The 23091-nt window shown below is 34.7% G+C and overlaps 3 protein-coding genes across 3 annotated transcripts; all 3 read left to right on the top strand.

Annotated features, from left to right (window-relative positions):
• The first annotated feature begins 2822 nt into the window (after positions 1-2822).
• Positions 2823-11627, top strand: LOC100818497 (ribosome biogenesis protein BOP1 homolog). The gene is made up of 18 exons (XM_003548591.5): positions 2823-3005; positions 3093-3230; positions 3348-3431; positions 3509-3663; positions 6250-6367; positions 6490-6591; positions 6691-6847; positions 6949-7057; positions 7133-7235; positions 7376-7526; positions 7608-7740; positions 7912-8018; positions 8270-8340; positions 8433-8493; positions 9016-9243; positions 9349-9433; positions 10361-10539; positions 11233-11627. Exons 1-18 carry the CDS (start codon positions 2916-2918, stop codon positions 11316-11318), a joined length of 2157 nt encoding a protein of 718 aa, XP_003548639.1. The 5' UTR covers positions 2823-2915; the 3' UTR covers positions 11319-11627.
• Positions 11628-14703: 3076 nt separating this feature from the next.
• Positions 14704-18964, top strand: LOC100804608 (uncharacterized protein At5g49945). Its single transcript, XM_006598742.3, has 3 exons — positions 14704-15725; positions 18217-18420; positions 18510-18964. The coding sequence occupies exons 1-3, from the start codon at positions 14772-14774 to the stop codon at positions 18738-18740; spliced, it is 1389 nt and encodes a 462-aa protein (XP_006598805.1). The 5' UTR covers positions 14704-14771; the 3' UTR covers positions 18741-18964.
• Positions 18965-20894: 1930 nt separating this feature from the next.
• GLYI-22 (putative lactoylglutathione lyase) lies at positions 20895-22482 on the top strand. The gene is made up of 2 exons (NM_001353887.1): positions 20895-21249; positions 21867-22482. Exons 1-2 carry the CDS (start codon positions 21101-21103, stop codon positions 22264-22266), a joined length of 549 nt encoding a protein of 182 aa, NP_001340816.1. The 5' UTR covers positions 20895-21100; the 3' UTR covers positions 22267-22482.
• Positions 22483-23091: the final 609 nt, after the last annotated feature.

Below are 23091 nucleotides of genomic sequence, written 5' to 3'. Positions count from 1 at the left end.
TCAATTTAAAGAATTAAATGATCAAATTGAATTTGAAAAAATTAAAAGATCAAATTAAATCTAAAAAATAAATTAGAACATCAAAAAACGACTAAAATATATTTTTGACATTTTTATAATTCAAGTGCTACATAATCTTTCAAAAGACCAAAACACATGTATGGTATCGCGTCTAATAGCAAAAGCTACACAAATCAGCTCATCAAATAGCAAAATAAACACAAAAGCTACACAAATTAACTTCAGTGCAATGCTGCCTAAGTAACTTCGATGGTTTGGACATAATTACAATAGACAACTCTTACATGTTTTATGGAAGGAGAAATGAGATGGGAAAGGGTAGCAATCAAGCGAAATGTGTCATGCATAGACAAACATAGAAAGGTCGGGTGAAGGTGATGAAGAAAAGTGGTGATGGTGAGGGAAGAAAATAAAGGGTGGAAGAAAAATAAACTTTTTTTATAAAGAGGAAAAAAAATAATCCAAGATGGAGAGAGAACCTTTCTCAACTAAAGAGTCTATTCCTTTGAAGGGAAATAAATAAGACCCATATTATTATATTATATTTTAATTCAAAACTTTCATCTTAATTCACTTTTTTTTTCATTTTATTCCACCCTCCGACATTAAAAGAATCATTTTTTGAAGAGGGGAAAATCGTTTTAAGGGAGATAACTACTCATTACTACTCTTGATAAACTTTCATATTGTTGTCTTGTAAGAATCAGACCCTCAAAGTTTAGGAAAATGAATATTTTGATATGAACTTTCATGTGGTATGGTATTATTGATTAGTTAAATAAGATGGAATCTCTCTCAACACACAAAAGAACTTAAACTAGTTAGTCTTTAGTCGAGTCAATGATTGTTTGAAGCTCAATATGTTTTTTATGATACAAAGGGCTAAAAGCCCAAAAACAACCAAATTACAGTTGATCCCTAACCATCATGGCTGAAAAGGACAGAGCGCTTTCCACATAATGTAGAAAATCATCAAAAAATAAATTATCATAGTCCAAAGAAAGACCATGTTTTGTGAAACAATCAGCTACATAGTTTGATTCCCTAAGGACAAAATTCCACTCAACCTCATAGGCTTGTCAGGCTAAGAAGTAAACAAATGAGACAATATGGGCTTCCTATTGAGAATGAGAAGTCCTTGATGAGATTAATTCAATGACAAATTCTAGTGAAGCCTTTAGCCAAGACTAGCCTAAGACCATTGAAGATGGCTCATAAATCCGTTTGAGAGGCAAAACAAGAATCCAAAGATGTTATTAAGCTTACGAACACGTTAACGCTCCATACATTGGAAGTGAAGGAACCACAACATCTATTTACATTAAAGGTTTCTTAACGAGAAATTATACTTGTAAAATAAAATATACAACTAAGAGAGAGAATGAGATAAAAGGAAGATAAATTTGAATTTAAAATGTAATAAATGATAAGATGAAAGAGAGAGATAAACACAAAATATAATATATAAATTATTGTACAAATTATTGCACGCGTAGCACTTTTCTTTGGTAATATCCAATAGTTAACAAGATTTACTTTACCTTTTGGATGCCTTAACAGTGTCTCATTCATGTTTAAACTCCATATCTATTTTTATTTATTTTTACATAGAGTGGCTAACACTCAAAATCAAAAGCAAAACTAACAAATAGTTGAAGTATCAGCTTCTAACAAATCCACATCAAATGTTGGCGGGCCAATCAAAGAAGAAAAATCATGTCCCATATATAAGCTAATTTTTTTTGTTGCATTCTCCGAGAATATGACGAAATGAGACACCTTTTGGAGGGGGATCCATAATAAGTATTACTAGATATTTTCAAATAATTAAATTTATATATCTGAATTTAATTTTATATTCTCAACAATCAAGTTTCAATAAAAAAATTTATAAAAATTTAAACAATTAAAATTAGTACATCTGAAAATACTTATTAATTTAATATTTTATTAATGTATTGAAGATAAAATTAGTGAATGAAGAAACCATATAAATTTAAGAATATATTCATGAAGATGAAGATTGATCGATTAAATGCCTATATTGATTGATAGACATGAGTTGAAAATGATGTGTTGTTTAGAGATATATTCACTATTTTACTCCATAGACATGATTGATAGGTCAAGTTTGTTTTCTACTAGGTGATGTAAGGAAAATATGAAGTTTTTGGAAAGTTCACCTTGGTGACGGCGCGTGCGATCGGAAAATAGGAAGTTTATTATTCACTATTATGGTCTTTTACATTTCATGAAGATTAGTACTTTAGTATTTTGTTATTCATTACCTAATGAAAACATACTAGGTTTCAATTATACGAATGTTATGTTATATTAACTTAGTTTTTGTAAAAATAAAAATATTTTTTTGACCCTTAATATTAATTCAATTAGATGATTATCCAATGTAACCGAAAAAATTACATTAATATTGATTTTAAATTATATTATTATTATTATTATTTTATACACGTATACTTTTTTTTAAGAATGAATTAGATTGTATATAATTAGAACTAGTTTAATTTGATAATGAGGTAGAGAGTGTGATGTGACGATCGACTTTTAATTATATACAATCTTTTTTATATAATAGATAAATATAAATATATATTATAATATAATTCATATATTAACAGATATTTGTTTATTGGAATTTTAATTATATAAAAATAAATATTTATGTTAAATACTAATTGTCAAGAAAAGAGATGTGTTTACTGAAAAGTGAGGATAAAAGTAGTAAATAATAACCATTAAACATCATAAAGAATAATGAATTTAAACAGAGAAATAGATATTGATGATTGGGCCTTAGCAAAGAAGCCGAAAGTGTGGGTAAAACTAAAACCCTTTACCTCCTCCAAACAAAACCCTAACTTGTGATTTTGAAGATGAAGGCGAAGAAGCATGCCCACGCTGAAGAGGAGGGAGTTGCTCCGCTTCCTTCACCAACACTATCCGATTCCGACTCTGATTACGAGGTACTCTATCCTCAAGGGTCTGTTAATTCACCTAACTTTGTAACTATACTAATGCTATACACGCGCACTCGCATATTCTGTTTGTAGGACTCTTCAGCCGATGATCACCACGAATCTTCTGTCTCGCTGGATTCTCAATCCCAATCGGAATTAGAAGACGCTTCACCTGAAAATGGTAGCTCCGGCGTTGTAGAATCTGCAGAAAATGAATCATCTCAATACGAGGTGCATCACTTCAATTTTGTTCTTGATAAAATAACTTTAGCATGCTTAGCTAGAAGTGCTATCTTGTTGTTCTATTCGCTTAGCTATAACTAATATGCTTAGAAGCAATCCTTTCAGGACACTGTTAATGAAGAAGACGGTGGAAGTGAGAGCTCTGATCTCCATCTGGAAGGAGCTGAGAGTGACTCCTCCGAGGATGAGGTTGTCATTGTTGTCATCGTCTTCTAATATTTATGATTTGGCTTTGGTTTTGCTGACTTTGTTTTTCCTTTTCATAGGTGGCTCCTCGAAACACCGTGGGAGATGTGCCATTGAAGTGGTATGAGGATGAACCTCATATTGGATACGACATCAAGGGAAAAAAGATTAAGAAAAAGGAAAAGCAAGACAAGTTGGATTCATTTCTTGCAAGTGTTGATGATTCTAAGAATTGGTTAGTTTCATATGTCTGCATTACTTATTTTCTTCATTTCAATTTCCATTATTGCATTCTTTTATTTGGATACTCACATTTGGCATGTTTTCTATAATGTTGAAGCCTAAAATTCGAATCAACATGCTGTTTTTTTTAATCTCCAAAGCAAAAAGCAGACTTACAATAGATAAGGTAAACTGGACAGTTTTCAATACAACAATGAAGAGCTCTTTTAAGAAGCTGGGAAAAATACACATTATTTCTTCTAAACAAGTTCAACCAAATGCACACTAAATATGTCTACCAAAGATCAACAGTGGAAACGTAGGTAGAATCATGCATAAGATTTTTAAACATGAGAGGAAGTGCTCCTGAATAATAACATAGAGTGCTTCTGTAGGATAGAGTGTTCCTCTGACTCAAATCTTAGATACTTACTGAATAGAAATTATTATTATTCAAATGCAAAAACTTTGATCAAGGTTTACATTGACATTTTATATATAGACCAACAGAATCTAATAAATCTGAAAAGATAAAACCCAAACCAACTAAATCTAATAGAAGGTGCTTCTAATCTAAAAATCTAAAAAAATCTGAAAGATAAAGCCAAATCCCTAATTAGGATAAAATTCCTTAATACAAATTCAAATTCCTAAAGATTAACTGAATGGTAAACATCCCAATCTACCATCACTAATAGAGGGTTCTGTTAGAAGAGTTGGTCACATGGAGCATAGTTCAATAACATGAGAGGTAGAGGCAGATTGATAGAAACTCTAGGTAAAACTATTAAAAAGGATTTATAATTAAATGGACTCACTGAATAATTGATTTTGGCCAGAACATAAAGGTGACATTTGGTTTTTGTAGTCATTATTGTTGTAAAGAGTTCAGTTTAATAATAATTATCATTGAAATATTACAACAACAACAACAACGCCTTATCCCACTAGGTGGGGTCGGCTACATGGATCAACTTCTGCCATAATGTTCTATCAAGTACCATACTTCTATCCAAACCATTAATTTCGAGATCCTTTTTTATAACCTCTCTTATAGTCTTTTTGGGTCTTCCTCTGCCTCGAATTGTTTGTCTTCTCTCCATCTGGTCTACTCTCCTCACTACAGAGTCTACCGGTCTTCTCTCTACATGCCCAAACCACCTAAGTCTATTTTCCACCATCTTCTCTACAATAGGCGCTACTCCAACCCTCTCTCTAATAGCTTCGTTTCTAATTTTATCCTGTCGAGTCTTACCACACATCCACCGCAACATCCTCATCTCCGCTACACCGACTTTATTCTCATGTTGGCTCTTGACCGCCCAACATTCTGTTCCGTACAAAATCGCCGGTCTTACTGCAGTCCGATAAAACTTTCCCTTTAGCTTGATCGGTACCTTTGCATCACATAACACCCCCGATGCTTTTCTCCATTTCATCCATCCTGCTTGAATGCGATGATTCACATCCCCTTCAATTTCCCCATCATCCTGTATTACAGACCCAAGATATTTAAACCGTGTGACTTGAGGGATAATATGGTCTCCTATTTTCACCTCTGAGTTAGAAACCCTCCTTCTTTTGTTGAACTTACATTCCATATACTCCGATTTGCTTCTGCTTAGGCGAAAGCCATGTGTTTCTAGAGCTCGTCTCCAAGTTTCCAACCTCTCATTCAACTCCTCCCTCGACTCTCCAAGGAGGACTATGTCATCTGCAAAAAGCATGCATCTCGGCACTATCTCTTGGATTTGTTCCGTGAGGACATCCAGAATTAAGGTAAAAAGGTAGGGGCTAAGGGTTGACCCTTGATGTAAACCAATTGTGATGGGAAAATCATCTGACTCTCCACCCTGTGTCCTAACACTAGTCGATACCCTATCATACATATCTTGGATAGCTCGAATATATGCAACCCTAACCCCTTTCTTCTCTAGAGCTTTCCACAAAATCTCTCTAGGCACTCTATCATACGCTTTCTCCAAGTCAATAAAAATCAAGTGCAAGTCTTGTTGGGCCATGCGATATTGCTCCATCACCCGCCGTAATAAATAAATCGCTTCCATGGTCGACCTTCCCGGCATGAAACCAAATTGATTCTCAGTAACTTGAGTCTCCTTTCTTAATCTCCGTTCGATCACTCTTTCCCATAATTTCATGGTATGACTCATGAGCTTGATTCCCCTATAATTTGCACAATTTTGTATATCCCCCTTGTTCTTATAGATTGGCACTAACGTGCTTCTCCTCCATTCCTCCGGCATGCGTTTTGACCTCATAATTTCGTTAAAGAGTTCGGTGAGCCACTCAAGACCTCTATCTCCAAGAGTTTTCCACACTTCAATAGGTATGTTGTCTGGCCCCACCGCCTTACCATTGACCTTAGATTTCCAAGATAGTCATGACTAGGCTATTTTGTGGTTGTGTTACAAAGGTAGCCTAGTTTGTTTTTGCATGATTCCTGTTGTGATGCTATTGGTTTCCTTTTCTTGTTATTACACATACTTCTGTGGGGGGAATATTCTTGCTAGTTTTATTAATGTTACCTTCCTTCAAGAAAACACCTTTGATTTGTCTGCATTATTATTAAACATTTAAGGCGGAAGATCTATGATGAGTACAATGATGAGGTAGTCGAGTTGACGAAAGATGAAATCAAACTCGTCCGTAGACTGCTCAAGAATCGGGCACCCCATTCTGACTTTGATCCATATCCAGTAAGTATTTGCTTTCTATCTCTTTTTTTGTCCTTTAGGCCACTGATCTTGAGTATGATTTAAATACAATTAGTATGCATAGTTTTGTTCCTTAATTTCATTTCTCCTTTCTAATATTCCAGGATAGTGTTGACTGGTTTAAATGGGAAGATGCCAAACATCCATTGTCTAATGCACCTGAACCAAAAAGAAGGTTTATTCCTTCAAAGTGGGAAGCTAAAAAGGTAACCAGTACTTCATTTACTAGTGTGGAAATGATTCAGGCTATACGATGAAAGCAAATTGGTTTTTCTAATCACTCATACACTTCCATGATTCTACAGGTTGTACAGTATGTTAGAGCAATCCGTCAGGGATTAATCACTTTCGACAAGCCAAAAGAGGAAGATGGTCCATATCACTTGTGGGGAGATGATTCTGGTTCAACAGAAAGAGCAAATCATTTGGCTTACATTCCTGCCCCAAAGCAGAAATTACCTGGTATTAAATTTTGGAGTTCCAAAATTTACCAATAGATAATATGGGTTTTGCCTTTGACTTTGATATATCTTCAATGTTAATAATTTAATTTTGCTTCTTAGGCCATGATGAGTCATATAATCCTCCTCTAGAGTACATTCCAACCCAAGAAGAGATCAATTCTTATCAATTGATGTTTGAGGAAGACCGCCCCAAGTTTATTCCAAAAAGGTACCGTGTTTTCAGGGCAAACATTTGTGCTGCTCCCATTGTATACAGTTGAACTAATAAATATGACTTGATCAGGTTTGCATCTATGAGGAGCATTCCTGCATATGAGAATGCTATGAAAGACTGCTTTGAACGGTGTTTGGATTTGTACTTGTGCCCTCGAGTTCGGAAAAAACGCGTGAGTGAAATATCTATATCGAAGAACTAATTTGCAAAATTCTTAATTCCTTGCTGACTTATATATGTGTGTGTGTGTATAATATAATATAATATAACTGGTTTAATTCATTTACTTCTTCTTTTCTTTCTGTGGTCTAGCTCAATATTGATCCTGAATCTTTAAAGCCAAAGCTTCCAAGTCGAAAAGAGCTTAAGCCTTATCCCACAACTTGCTATATCGAGTATAAAGGCCATGAAGATGCTGTTACATCAATTTCACTCGAAGCTTCAGGACAATGGATGGCTTCAGGTATGAATATTGATAACATATCTTTTGGTTTCAATTAAGGTGGGATGGAGATGGGTCCCTTATTTTCTGTTATCTGCAAAGGTTCACGTGATGGAACTGTCCGTATCTGGGAGGTTGAAACTGGCAGATGTCTTAGGCGGTGGGAGGTTGGTGAATCTGTTAGCTGTGTTGCTTGGAATCCTCTGCCTGATATTCATCTTTTGGCCGTTTCTGTGTAAGTCAAATTTTATTTTCTATAAAGGTTCATATATTTTTTGTTCTATATATTCTTAAATGTCTCCTCCTTTAATGTGTGTGTGTGTGTGTGTGTGTGTATATATATATATATATATATATATGGCTGGATTGTGAAAATAAATCTAGGGTAAATCTTTCTTTGATTTAGGGGCCAAGATGTACTTCTACTTAACACTTGTTTGGGGGATGAAGAAGAGCAGAAACGGATTAAGGAGCTTCTCTGGGTTGACTCGTCTACAGCATCAGATGACTCTGGTTAGTGTTGTTGTCACTTCTTTGGTTTTAATCTAAACATTCAAAAGAAGGCTCCAAGATATCCCAACTCTCATTTTGGCCTATGAATCCCTAACTAAACTTTTAATTGAAGGGGGAAAATTCAGCTCAAATTGTAAAACCTAACTGGTCATGATGGGTGGATATTGACTTGCTATTTGCATCAATGTTGATGATTTTTTATGGCCCATGCTGGTGGTTCTGTTATTTTCTAACTATGCTTGTGTTTGCAGGCAACAAAGCACCTAGTGTAAGCTGGCTTAAAGATGATAAACATATGGGTTTAAGGTTAAGGCACTTTAAGGTATTTCCATATTTGTCTCCATTTCTTTTTCAGTTTGCTTGTTGATTGAAGTTTTCTTGTTCAATTAAATGTTAGCGGGTGTGTCTATGCAGACTGTTACTGCTGTAGAATGGCACCGGAAAGGTGACTACTTTTCGACAGTGATGCCAGCAGATATCCTTTGAGTGTTTCCTCTGGGCAATTGATGCATACCTCATTATTCATTGGTTTATTTCTTGACAACAATGATTGCATTGTCATTGTCTCAGTAATAATGATTGTTTATGAAAATATTATCTTTTTAAGATTTTTTTGCTATTCTTTTGAAATTTATTTGCTTCTTGTTGGGTGTATGCCCATAAATATGCACATGCTTTCATTACACACACATTTCTGCAATATACCTTGATGTTTGTCTTATTTTGTTCAACACAGCACGAGCCATGGCTGGCTTTTGACATGTTTATAAATATAACCATGTAGACTTGAGATGTTATTTGTCATGTGCCATTAATGGCTGTGTTTTGTGTGTGGGTACTTTATCCAAGGAACTGACTGTAAACAAACTGTACTAAACTAGTTCTCGATTGCCAACTTTTTAGCTGATTTGTTATCTTAAGTGGATGAAATGAAACTTAAAGGTATAAGATGTTAAACTGGGGGTTGGGCTGCGTTTTTCCTTTACAATTTCTTTACGTGAATCAAGAGCAGTTCTGATACACCAGTTATCCAAAAAGCTTACGCAAAGACTTCCATTCAAATTACATGGACTTGCTGTTAGGTCAACCTTCCATCCATCCCGTTCCATCTTCTTTGTTTGTACCAAAAAGAGTGTTCGTGTGTATGATTTACTGAAGACCAAGATCATAAAAAAGCTTGATACTGGGCTTCGTGAAGCTTCATCCATTGCAGTTCATCCTGGAGGTATGGTTATTGTTATTATGAAAATTATATTGTAATCTGTTTCTCTTCTACTCATTAATACAGAAAATTATTCATCATAATTGTTTCCGTACACATTGCATGCAGGTGATAATTTAATTGTGGGTAGCAAAGAGGGGAAGATGTGTTGGTTTGACATGGACCTTTCATCTAAACCATATAAAATTCTTAAGTAAGTCTTTCTATTTTATCTGCTAATTGAAAGCAATGTCAAACTCGTTACATTCTTTTCTGTCAGAGTGGTTCTCTGCTTATATTATACAGTATGGGCTACAGAGCTCTCTGAATGGAGGAGGAAATCATTTTCCTTAAGGAAGAAACAATAAGAAGTTGATTGATTGAAAGCGAGACCTGTGGGAGGTTCTATATGTTCTGTTAAACTATTCCTTGTTATTTTTGTCATTTACCAATTTTTTGTATGATCGTGCTGATAAGCACCCAAGTACTTGGGGAACACGCCCTTAAAAGCTAGCTGTTTGGGGGGGGGGGGGGGGCTTAAATACCCCCCCAAGCATCACCTCATAATACCCAAGTCCCTCTCATAGCACAACCCATGAGAGCTGACATCTTGGCTGCTCACACTTATGACACTTCTCTCATCTTTCTCGTTGGTCAGAACACTCCATCAGTCAGAACCCTACATAGATAGTCCTTTTTGAGACACCAATAACCTTGCTTTGATACCAGTTGATACAAATTGTATCAGAATTAAAAAAAAAAACTCACAGTAGTACACAGAGGCAGAGAGGGGGAAAACCTGTTATTTTGTAATGACTACTGATAATTCAACAGTCTCAATCCTCTCTTCCACAATGAGGTTTCCCAAAAATCTATATCACTGCAGTATCCGCACTGCTATTTATAGCAACTAACTCCTAACTGACCCATGTAACTGTCTAACTAATTTATCTTCATTCTTTTAAAAGAATAAACTAACAGGGAGCAGAGAACATAAAAAATAACTATGGTTTGTTTGTATGTTATTGGTTAATTGGTTAATGAGCTATTAATTATTTGACAACAATTTGATAAGAAACCTCATTTTCTGTATTTTAATGTCATGACCTGGATTATTTTTAATAATTTGATTACATTGCAGGTGTCACCCAAAAGATATCAACAATGTCATCTTTCATCGCTCGTATCCCTTATTTGCTTCATGTTCAGATGACTGCACTGCATATGTTTTTCATGGAATGGTTTATTCTGATCTCAATCAAAATCCTCTTATTGTTCCTTTAGAAATTCTACGAGGTCATACCAATTCAAATGGGAGAGGTGAGACTTCAGCTGCTATGATGTCATTTATTGGTGTTGATAAATGTTGAGATCTAATTTTGTGCAAATTTTAGTTTAGATCAACTTAAAAAATAAATGAGTAAAGCATTTTACCTATCAAATCACTTTAGGATAGTAGGATCAAATGAGTCAAGATGTTGGATTTGTTTATATTGACATAGCCTTGTCTACAAAGGAAAAAAACAAGTCAAGCATTTGAAGTTTATCTATAAAATCAGTTTAGGATAGTTAGTTAGTAAGTAGGATCAAAAGATCCAAAATATAGGATTTGTTTATAATGACAATCGTGTCTACAGAGGAATGGGATATAGACGGGATGCTACTTGCTGCTTTGGTGCTCATTTATTTTTGTCCTTATAGGTTTGTGTTTAGATGATTGATTCATTAGCATAGCCAATGAAAGGAAAAAATATACATGTTAATGATTAGACCGACCTTCCTATTAAATGAATCTGCCTTCATGGATAAGTTAGAGTTCACCCATACACCGTGTGGTCTTTGTAGATGTAATTTGTTCACATGATTACCGTTATTTGATCAGCCAACCTTGAGAATGTCTTCAATGTGTTTGTCCTCCATTATACTTTTCCATTATACTTTTTATTCTTTATTTGATAATGCATTTGAAAATAATTACATATGCTAAATACTTGGAATTTGTCTGCATTGCAGGGATACTGGACTGTAAATTTCACCCGAGACAGCCATGGTTATTTACGGCTGGTGCTGATAAACTGATTAAACTTTACTGTCATTAATATAAATATGGATATACATGCATGTGATAGGCGGATAACATCTAAGAAGGTGGCTTGCAACTTCATGACCAATTTTGTTCCCCAATTCTTAAATAGATAGCACTGCAAACCGAAATGAAGGGCAACGGAGTAGTGAGTTTCTTGCTCTGGTTTTATGGATTGTTGTTTTGTTTTCCACACATCATTCCTGAAATTCACATCCACTAAACTTTGCTTGCTGTGGAAATAGAACTACAATTTTGATGTAATATGTTTAGCTATGAGAAGCTCATTATTTTAAGGCATCCAGCGGATGCATCTTTTTGGACATTGAATGTGGCATTCTGCATGGTTGTATTTATTACAGATAACATCAAGTAACGCACTTTACCGTTTCTTTGAGTAATGTTAAATGTTACGAAATATGGTCGTTTGAAAAAATTGATGAATCACATGCCATAATCTAATTAGTTATTAAAAAAAATTGTTAATTAGTGGAAATGTTAAGATATGTTTTTCGTACTTATAAAATACTCAGTTTCCTTTTAGTCCTTTCAAAAGTTTCTGTTCGTTTTTTTCTCTCTGTAAAATTAGAACGTGATTTTTGGCTTGGAGTTAGGTTCGATTTTAACCCAATTTATGTAGCGGTGGGTTGTGCAACATGTGTCACTCCCTTTGTTTCAACAAGCTCCTTCTTTGTTTCCACCCTAATCTTTGCCATGGCTGTTTGAGAGGAGAGTTGCTGAAGAGAATGATAACAGTGTGATTTTGACTTCACAGCCACCACGCAAGGCAGCGTAACAATGACAGAGACTGTCGACCGTGGTCATTGAGAGCAAAAAATAGTTAATAGTGACCAATCCCATCCCTAACACCAAGAGCCCTCATTGATCCTCCTCCTCCTTGCTCGCAACTGTTGTTGCAGAACTCCACTTTGCATTTTGCAGATATTCAAGTTTCGAAGATGACGACCATTGCAGAACTCAAGGAGGTAAGGAGGCGTGTTCAGTGAAATGCCTCACAAGGGGCTTGTAAAAATTTCATGGCAAATTGACTAAACTTTAGTGCTAATCTCTGTTTTTTTTAGCATTTTTATCTCAAATTTTATTGCATCCACCATGACACAAATTAGGTGTGCCGTGGTTAGTGAAGGTGGTGGTGCTTCGTGGTGGTTGTTATGGTGTTTGGTGATGGAGGTGGTTGAGCTATGTTGTGATTTGGAATGTTGCTACAAAATTTCAATATGGGTAGGATTTTTGTAATCTATTTTTATTTTTTGTCCTACAATTTGTGACAGTTTTTAATCATCAGAAATTGTGTTGATTTTGTTAAAAAAAAATTTATAATTTGTGACGATTTTAAACTTCAAAAAATTATATTTTAAAATTTAAATTGAAAATAATATCACATAGGTTTGGATTTGTTCAAATTTAATTCTGAGCCAAAAAATAATATTATAATTTTGCGAGGACAAAAATCATGAATTTTTTTTAGGGGTTGAAAACAAACTTTGAGTATTTTGTTGGGACGATAAAATATTTTAACCTAACGGAAAACATGGGCGGTCCAATTCGTGCTACAATTTCATTTCTTTATGCCCTTTTTATTATATCAATAACTAAGTTTGCAGTTTCAGCCTTGTAGTGAGGCTTCCCGGAAAAAAAAATGTACCCAATTATTTTGTCTATTAAGATTCATAGAGTGGAGAAGTTATAAAGTTCATTTAGTGGTGAAGGAAAAGAAAAAATATCATAGGTTTGAATCTTTCTGCTAATCAATATTTGTCGATAAAAAATAATAATTAGGTATTGTCAAGTAATTATGCTAGTATTTTTTAATTTAATACACACATGGCCAAATAATGCTTCTTACTTCAGCTGTACAGAAAATTAGCAAAACATATCAAGACAGCATTATTAATTATGCTAGCAAAACATCACGAGATTCAGTAGAATTGTGCTTATGAAAGAGGTCAATGACTAAGTTTAGGTAGATGGAGATAGTAGACTGAAGTACAGGGAATTAATTTTGGTATCAAGTAATTGCAAAAAATGTAGTGCAACTTAATTAAGGTCCGTGGACAATGTTACATTTTTCTTTTCGTAAATTCATACCATTCTTAATTTCTCAGCGATAGTTATATCAACGAATATCCTTTTCCCATTTGGAGTTTGTTTTCTCCTTGATTATTGCTTTAGTGTAATATAAGCCGGAATAGAGTGGATGAACTGTGTAACTGACTGATCACACTTCATTTTGATTCAAGGATATCTATAAGGGGAGAAACGAAAGGGCAAAACTTAATATTCTTTGAGAAAACCAAATTAACAGGGATGGAGTAGCTATAGAACAACCAAAAAATGACCTTTTTTTTTGTAGATTCTTGGTGAACGTCTTCTTCCATGACTAATGGGCTATTGGTTATCTAGCAACAAGTGGTATAAGAAACCTCACTTTCTGCATCTTAATAAATTGATTATATTGTAGGTGTCATACAAGAGATGTGATCTTTGACCGTTAATATCCGTTGTTTGCTTCATGTTCAGATGATTGCACTGCTTGTGTTTTTCTCGGAATGGTTCATTTCTGATCTCAATCAAACTCCTCTTAGTGCTCCCTTGGAAATTCTGTCTAAGAGGTCACACGAATTCAAATGGGAAAGGTGATACTTGTCTCGTTTATGATTTTGTCCTCTTTTGGTGCTCCAATGCACTTCTAAACTTTAATAGGAATATAATTTGGACCAAAAGCTTTACCTTTGTCCATACTTTTAAGGGTCTCTTTAACCTCTCCAATCCAAATTCTATAATTATAACCCAAATTTCATTCTTCCTCTTACGTTTCTAGTCCTTCCATTATCTTTGTCCATAATTGAAAGGGATATAAAAATAATTCCCACATTTTAGTTAGACGAAAAGGATATGATTGAGATGTTTTTTAAAATTAAAAAACTTAATTGAAGCGTTTAAAAATTTAGAGGCTAATTTAAAATATTTTAGAAATTAATTTGGTAATTAAGTCATAGTTAAATTATAAAATTAGAGCATATAACCACAACTAATATATATTTTAAGATAAATGATATCAATACAATATGAGTAGTATAAATTGTTTAAAAATATATTTGACATTAATTTGAGCTTAGATGACCTAAAATATAACCCAAACTCACTCTCAAAATACATCAAGACAAATTTCTTAAATAGCAACATAAAAAATCCTCTCAAGTTGATTGATGAAACGAAACAAGTCATAAACAAACACTCTTATTATTTAATGATACCATTTCTTTCATTTTGACATGAAAATTTAATAAAGAGTCATTTAAAAGATCAATTATTTAAAATGTAATCAATAAAATTAAATGATAGTATTAATTAGTTAAATTTACACAGGAAAAAATGATAGAGTGATGAGGCCTTAACTTAACTCGGAATGTGTCTTGTGTAATCGAATTAGGTATTGTTTCTGAGTATGGGAAATCCGAGTCTCTCATCTCTCTTGTTGGTCTTACTCTGCATCATCTCTCTCATCCTTGCCTTGGCTCAGGCAGATTCAGATTCTCATTTCGAAGGCTTTGAAGCCGAAGACGACGATGACGACTTGGAAGACTCTTCCATCCATCCAGCCTCTCTCCGATCACCCCCCCTCTCCGACCCTACTCCCACTCCCCAGCCTCCACCTTCGGATCTCCCCAAATTCCCTCCCTTCGATTTTTGGGACGACGATGAATTCGAAGGCGTCCCCGTGGAACACTCCTCCCCCGAGCCTCCCTCCGATCCCAAATCCCCCGAAAACGCCACCACCACTCAAACCCCTCCAACCCCCAACCCTCCTCGCTCCTTCTCCGTGGAGATCATCTGCGGAAGCTTTCTTATCATGTTCGCAATCAATTACTTCTCCGGGAAGCGCGAGAACGAGAACATCGCGCTGTCGTGGGCGGCGCAGTTCGCGGCGAAGGATTCGATCTTCGAGAAGAATTTCAGCCTCTTGTGGATCGGCGACGGTGTAGACGAGGAGGAAGCGCCACTGCTGCTGAAGGAAGGCCAGACGACGTTCAAGTACTACGCGAGCGGGAGAAGGTACTGCCAGGGGTTGCTTGCCACTCTGGAGTTGAAGAGCAGGCACGATCTCATCGCCAGGATCTACAACATGATCGTTCCTTGCAGGGACGAGATCGCCTTCGAGGTCTACATGAACGACGACGCCATGGATCATGTCGTTTTCGCCATGGCCAAGAAGAAGGTCGCCAAGGCCATGCACAAGGATGTCACGGATTTGCAGAGGTTCGGTACCCTTCTCTCGGCTCCCTCTGCCACTGCCACTGCCACTGCCACTGCCCGTAAGTGGGTCGCTGATGACCTCGCTGTCATTTCTGAGTCCAAGGAGGTCGCTAATGATTTGATCACCGATGCCGTCATTGATCAGGTTCCCCATTAGTCATTAATCTTTTATTTCTCTTTGCTCACCGTTGATAATTTTATATCAAGAGCTAGAGCAATCATTAGCCTTTCTTGCTGCTAGGCTGCAAATGCGTTAGATATATCCTATAGGTCAAGTTGATACATAGCTTGAGTGGAGATATAAGGTTGGTCTAAGGGAGATAGGTGGGGGGAGTCCCAGGTTTGAATCCCTTCGCTAACAAAAACTAACAACGAACATTTGTCAATAAAAAAAGGTGATAGCCTAAGTTTCAAGTTTCAAGGTTGTTGAGATTATGAGGAAAGGATAATGAGAAGAGATACTTTGTATAATATTCTGTTATGTAATCAAATCTAGTAGACTGTATTTTATATTTGTATTCATGTGTATATAAAAACTTATTTATACTAATCATTTTCCTAATCAATTAGGGAAACAGATAATGAGATAAAGAAATATGGTCACCAATCCTACGAGATAATGGAAAATAGGAAAACTAATCCTAAAGGATAATTTAAGATATTCTAAGATATGATATTCTAATACTCCCCCTTCAAGCTAAAGCTTACTAAGAAATGTCAGTGGGGGGATTCAAACCCGCGGCCTCCCCTCCCCACCCCCCACTAAGCCAACCTTATCTCCCAAAGCTGGTTTCTTTAGGGAAGTTTTGAGGCTGTGGCCAAGTTATTTTCTCTGATCCTAGTGTATGATTTGAACCAAAGAGGGAAGATCTGAGTAGAGGGCAATCATGGGTCAACATGAGGAGAGAGAAAATGAACCAAATAGTGGGAAAAAAAACTAAATAAGGAGCCATGAACCTGGAAACTGATGAGCCATTGGCAGATTCAGGATGAGGTAGCGCCACATCAAGCATGAGTCAGATAGAACAAAATTTGCCATGAGGCATTCCTATGTGTAGCAGAGGATTGCACATCAAGCATGAGTCAGATAGACCAAAGTCGAACATGATGCATTGCCACGTGTGATGGAGGACTGCGATGCATGGAAAACCATGTATGCCCAATAATAGCATGTGAGAGTGCATCTTAACTTTGATGGTCCTAAGATTTTGCGGACTAATAAATTGACATATAGCAGTTTTGATGGCAGTGATGTTGCTGGAAAAAAATTTCCTGGTAGTGGCGTCAATTGCAGAAGGCTGAAACATGTCAGAAACTTAAGAGGCTGGAACTCAAGCTCAGAGGCGGAATCTTTCTGAAACAGGCCAAAAGTGCTCCATGGTGGAGATTTAAACGCAGAAAGAAACTCGGAGACCAGAATTTATCTGAAATACGCTATAAAATGCATGACAGGTGATTATTTCTTGTAGAAAACTTGGAGCTAGAATTTGTTTGAAACATGCTGGAAAAAATGCACAGTGGAGGATATCAAAATCTTGAGAGAAACAAGGGTCATGAAATTGTGTGAAACACGGTAGTAAATTCACGTCAGAGGAGAGTTCTGGAGAGAAACACAAGTGTTAGGGCACATCAAGGATATTACAACGGTGGACAAAACCTGTGAAAGAGATGGTCAGAATGAAGAACACAACCAAGACATGGCAATGGTGCCCAAATGTCAGAGAAGAAACACAGCAAGTGAGACAATTCATTTGAAGGAAGAATCATGAAAATAAAGTAAAACACTAAATTTTAGGGGGCTATGTAGCAGGGTAGTTACAGAACAGGTCATAGATGATGGTTCCGCTTTGATACTGTGTTAAAATTATGGAGTTTTAAGTATTGAGGGAAAGAATAGAAAGAATAATGGCTTTGTGTAGTATTCTATTATGAAATGAAATATATTGCAGTGCATTGGTGTGCTTTATAAATCATTAAGCACTAATCCTTATTTATAATAACCACAATCCTAACTAATTAGGGAAACAAATTATAAGATAAGGAAATACTCAGTGCAATCCTTAAGAGATAATGGGAAGTAGGGAAACTAATCCTAAAAAATATTCTAATACAAGTTATTATAAGATGTTTTCATATATTTTAACAAAGGTCATATAGACTTGTAGATTTGTTATCTCTTGTTAAATTGTCATATTTTGGTTAATTGTGTCACTTGTAGAGATCTTGAGATGGGGTGTGTTAAACTTAAAACAGTACTATGACTGATAATAGTTGTATATTGAGGAGCATTATTTATCGTGTTCAACACTTCACGTGGTTGTTTCTCTGATATAAGTTGGCACCCTCCTTGGTTCTTCTTGTTCTTTACATTGATTGCTAGTGCGTATTAGTGACATTTTTTTGATGCCATATATGATTATATGTGAACTGACCATGCACAAGTGTTTTAATTTGCTGGAAAAGTAGCTTCGTTACATTTGGTTTCATTTAATGCGTGCAATCATATTCAGGACTACGTGATGTTTCAAGTTTGCTATGGTAAATATTGGTCATATTTCATCTGCACAATTTCACACCCTGTCAAAGTTGAAGTTTATTTATTGCACTCAAAAATGGCTATTATTGATATACTGCAGGTTTTTGGTGAGAAAGCTTTTGAGAAATTTGGAAAAGGTTTAATTTCATTGCATTTCTCCGACCAGCACCCTGGTATACACAAAAAGATATTGTTGTTCAAGTTTGTGCTTCCAGCTGCTAAGGACATGGCTGATATGACTCGACTGGTGGCTCTTGTTCCGTATTATATTGACTTGATCGGACGATACAAATTAAGTTCTCAGGTGGGGAAGTCATGTTACCAAGTATGCTTGACTTGTAATTTATGAACTTTTTATGAATGATCCTTAATTGATTTGTGTTGATAATTCAGGCTCGGTCTAAAACAGAGGCTGCACGACAAAAGGCTGCTCTAGAAGCACAGAAAGAACTCCGAAATGCGCAGCAAGAAGCCATGCAGAGAAGAAAAGCAGAGAGGAAAAAGATGGTGGAGGAGGCTGAGGCAAAGCTCAGTGCAGAGGCTGTTCGAAAGAAAGAAGCAAAAGAGCGTGCTCGTCAAATGAAGAAGGCAATGCCAAGGATGAAAATGTCTCGTGGTGCCTAATTCTTGAATTGATGATTCGTTCGCCTGTAGAATTGAAGGCCTTACCCACCCCAGCGTACGTTGTATTGTAGTTGGCCTTTTGTAGAATTTACGGCAATGTACGTTTTTAGTTGGCATTTCATCCTAACTAGCTAGATGGGTGTGACCACGTCTTAGGGGGATTTTGAATGTACCAAAATTTCCATTTTAGAGCTCTTGATAACAAGTTAAATCTCTTTATTCTAGCTTCCATGTGACAGTTCTGTATTCCCATTTTCTTTTTTCATCGTGCTGTGACAAATGTCTAATGACCTTGCTTTTGAATTTTTTGAACTCTATTTTCATATTTTTAGTGATGGTGAAAGAGAGGATTTTTTTTTTGGAAGTAATTTAATGATTTTATAAGATGGTCTTAGAATATATTTTTCTTTTGGAAAAAAGGAGGAAACCCCCTAAGGAACAACAAAAAAGTGTGAAGAAACACGCTAGAAAAAATGTCCACCGAAACGGCGTTATACAAGAAAAATGGAATAAGCTCAAAAACTCTTATCTATCCCTCTAGGGAATGATAAAATCTGACTAATTCATCTGCAACTTGATTCGCCTCACAGGTATATACCCAAATAGACCTTCCTCCTAACCTCTTGAAAGAAGTAATATTTTGCACCAAAGAAAAGCACGAATGAGAATCAACACATGCATCCATTAGATTTTCCTCTCATCCTTATTTTCTTTGAACATAGGATAGTGTAGTATCAAAACATCATTTTCAGCCAATATTTTTAAGTTTAAGTCTTATATATACATCTGAGTTCAATATTTAGAAAATTTGTTTACTGCTCATAATAATTTTATGCATGTTTGATGGTAGACTTGCGACAACACAAAATTCAATGCTACTTCCCATAGTTCTGAAAACGTAGGTTAAGATTGCCCAAACTACCATACAAACATACTCTTAAAAAAATTACCTCTTGTTACACGATGTGTGTGACCTCATACCAAATCATAACTAAACAACACTCGTATAAAAAAAACGCACGTGTCAAATGTGGCGCAGCAACAATTCCCGACCAAGCTGACATGATTTTTCTTTTCTTTTGCTAGATTGAAATCACTTATTATCTTGAACCAAAAAAAATCATTTATTATATATATATTGAAATAAATGGGCATGTCTTTGTTTTTTAAATTAAAAGAGACAGAAGGAGACGCGGTGGGATTAATGGATGGGCCACGTTTTGCCCTTATCAAAATGACGCGGAGACATATTTTTATTTTATAATTTTTCAGTTTAAAATCTAAAAAAGCAAATCTAGGTTATTGATGTACCTTTTTCATTTTTTTTTTTAATTTGAATCCATCACAGAACTTAATTGATGAATTTAACTACAAATATTAGAAGCTCCATAGCGCTGCCAACAACTTATGACATGGTATTATATGTTTTGTGTGACATGTTGGTAATTTTGTAGCTGCATTTTCATCCTGGTTTAGTGGAATTCCAACACCGGAGGCAAATGTCATACTTGAGATTGATTTCATGCACACAAGGATGTACGTAAACAATGAGCTTCGAGATATTTTCAGAATTTCTGAAACTCATCTTTCATCAATCCAAAACTGTAAGATTCCGTTTGCTCGCAAACAAATTAATCGACTCACCCATTGCTTCACAAGGGAATCTAAATTTCATGTCAGTTTGCATTTTATAATTACATTCCAAATTATATTGATTCTCTTTTATTGAATGAAATGATCTGAAGTTTCTGTCAAAAAAAGAAACTATAATTTATTCGTAAGTCACAAGTATATTAAATGTACTATTTTTTTTTCATCATGACACTAATTTAAGTCTAATAAAAAATGTTTAAATTTTATATATGTGCTTATTTCAATTTAAGTAAAAAATAATAATACTAGTATTTTATATAAAAGAACATTATGTTTTTTTATATATAATAATTGTTTTTAATTTGATTTTTATGTATTAAAATATTTTATGTAATTTAAAATATTATAATAATAACAATCAATATAGACAATGTTAAAAAATTATTTTTCAATGCAAATATAACGTTGTTTTAATTTTCGAGGCATTACTTTATTATCATAAAATCTTTAAATAACGTGATATAGTTTTTCGAGATTTGTTTCAAATAAGCTGTTTCCCATGGACAATATTAAATCGAGAGGGGCCATGGTGGAACAATGAGTAGTTGTTGAGATTGATGAGGTGTGAACAGATAATCTCCTTTTTCCTTTATCTGTCTAAGCTTCAATTCTGCCTTTATATAAGCTCAGTGTAAGGTTGGTTGCCACAACACAATTACACACGAATTTCCTTAGTTAGGCATTGCTTTAATTTGCAAGTGTGTGAGATGGGAAAAATGGAACCTCTACCTTTGCTTTCACTAAACCACGTTTCTTTTGTATGTAAGAGTGTGAGTGAGTCTGTGAAATTCTACCAGGATGTCCTTGGATTTGTGCTCATCAAGAGGCCATCTTCTTTCAAATTTGAAGGGGCTTGGTAAGTCAATTCTCTTTCATTTTCCAAAACTTCTTTTAGCTACATCAAACAAATTACCTGCCATTCTACTTGCTTAACTTCTACACTCGCTAGGCACTTTCCTTTAGATGCGTTTCATATAATTGAAAATGCAAGGACTACAACAAGAATCAGTCAAAACTTTACATTACAACATCCATATTTCATTATTACAATTTTAATATCAACACATCTATCAACATTTTTTTAGTTTGAGTGATATCAGATTTGATGTTTTTTAAGTAAGAATTTATATTTGAGTTTTTTAATTAAAAAAATGTAATTAAAAAAAGAAATTTTAGTAAAAATAATCAATCAGTAAAATTAATAGTTCTCAGTATAATGATAACAAAATATAAAACGTGCACCACACCTACTCTTCTCATCCAGCTGGTCTAAACTTCCAATCATAATAATTAGGATAAGATGCATAGGTGGACACCTGAAACAAAAGTATAAATGTACATAGATCATATTATATGTGGTAAAATATGAAAAAAAAAATATAAACAACATTAAATAAATATTTATGATATATAGTTGCTTATTAATTGGTCCATGTCTAAAGTTAACGACACGAATGAATGAATGTTGTTTAGGTTATTCAATTATGGCATTGGCATTCACCTGCTAGAGTCAGAAAAGGTTCCGGTGGAAAAAAGAGAGATCAACCCGAAAGAAAATCATATATCGTTTCAATGCTCAGACATGAAAGTTATAATGCAGAAACTGGATGCAATGAAGATTGAGTATGTGAGAGCAGTTGTGGAAGAGGGTGGAATTAAAGTTGATCAGCTCTTCTTTCATGACCCAGATGGATATATGATAGAAATATGCAACTGCCAAAATCTCCCTGTGCTTCCCATTTCCTCATGCCCTCTAAAGCAGCTCGCAGCAGGGGAAGCTACTACATTGAACATTAACTGCTTTGCAGACGAATCTGTGTCTATGCTGATGATGGACAATTTGGTGATGGATATGTTGAAGATTTCAATATAATTAAGGCTTTTTATCCAACGAGAGGAAAGGGAGAAATAAACGGTAACAGTAAAAAAAAAAAAACATTAGAATAAATAGTTATTTTTATCTTTAAACGTGTAGAATGCTTATAAATTTATTTTTAAAAATGAAAATTCAAATTTTAATGTACGATAAATTTATTTATCCATGAAATTATGTCCGTTATCGTTAATGAAAAAACTTACGTGACACATTCATGATCAAATTTGTCCGTGTTCTCCATATCAGGAACAAAAATAACTATTAACTCAAAATATAGTTTAATTTTCATCTTTTTTTTAATTGTTGTAAGTATAACATTACAATCAACACTTAAAAAAAAATAGAAAAACAAATATAAGTTAGACCAAACATAATAATAATTAATAAGCATAATTTGACTTGTGAAATTTCTATTGTGACAATATTAGATAGTGACAAAATCAAGTTGAGTCTCATTTTTTTTATAAGGATTAACTTAATGATTATGCATTTTTATCTGAGTTTCATATTTTGGATAAGGTATTGTCATATTAAAAAAATTAGAACAATATTGCTTTTTTATTTTTTTAAGTATTTATTGTAATGTTATACTTGTAACTATTAAAAAAGAGAGAAGAGATAAAAATTAAATTATATTTTGAATAAATAGTTATTTTCATCCATCCATGAATATGTAAGACACGGATAAAGTTGTCCCCTTAATGTATCATGTAAACTCATTAACCTTAACGAAAAGAAGTTAACACATGCATGAATGAACTTGTCCTACTTTTTAACTTTTGTAGACTAAAATTTAAATTTTTATTTTTCGAGAATAAATTT

Source organism: Glycine max, chromosome 16 (assembly GCF_000004515.6).
Source record: "Glycine max cultivar Williams 82 chromosome 16, Glycine_max_v4.0, whole genome shotgun sequence".
NCBI lineage: Eukaryota > Viridiplantae > Streptophyta > Magnoliopsida > Fabales > Fabaceae > Glycine > Glycine max.
The sequence above is the reverse complement of the archived record's forward strand: the minus strand, read 5'-3'. Positions and strand labels throughout refer to the sequence as shown.

Bases quoted from the DNA above. Each gene is read 5' to 3' on its own strand.
- LOC100818497 (XM_003548591.5), top strand. From the start codon at position 2,916: ATGAAGGCGAAGAAGCATGCCCACGCTGAAGAGGAGGGAGTTGCTCCG. The intron at 8,494-9,015 runs ATATCCTTTGAG...CAATTTCTTTAC, and splicing joins TTCGACAGTGATGCCAGCAG to GTGAATCAAGAGCAGTTCTG. The intron at 10,540-11,232 runs GTGAGACTTCAG...TCTGCATTGCAG, and splicing joins TACCAATTCAAATGGGAGAG to GGATACTGGACTGTAAATTT.
- LOC100804608 (XM_006598742.3), top strand. From the start codon at position 14,772: ATGGGAAATCCGAGTCTCTCATCTCTCTTGTTGGTCTTACTCTGCATC. The intron at 15,726-18,216 runs GTTCCCCATTAG...GATATACTGCAG, and splicing joins CCGATGCCGTCATTGATCAG to GTTTTTGGTGAGAAAGCTTT. The intron at 18,421-18,509 runs GTGGGGAAGTCA...TTGATAATTCAG, and splicing joins GATACAAATTAAGTTCTCAG to GCTCGGTCTAAAACAGAGGC.
- GLYI-22 (NM_001353887.1), top strand. From the start codon at position 21,101: ATGGGAAAAATGGAACCTCTACCTTTGCTTTCACTAAACCACGTTTCT. The intron at 21,250-21,866 runs GTAAGTCAATTC...AATGTTGTTTAG, and splicing joins TTCAAATTTGAAGGGGCTTG to GTTATTCAATTATGGCATTG.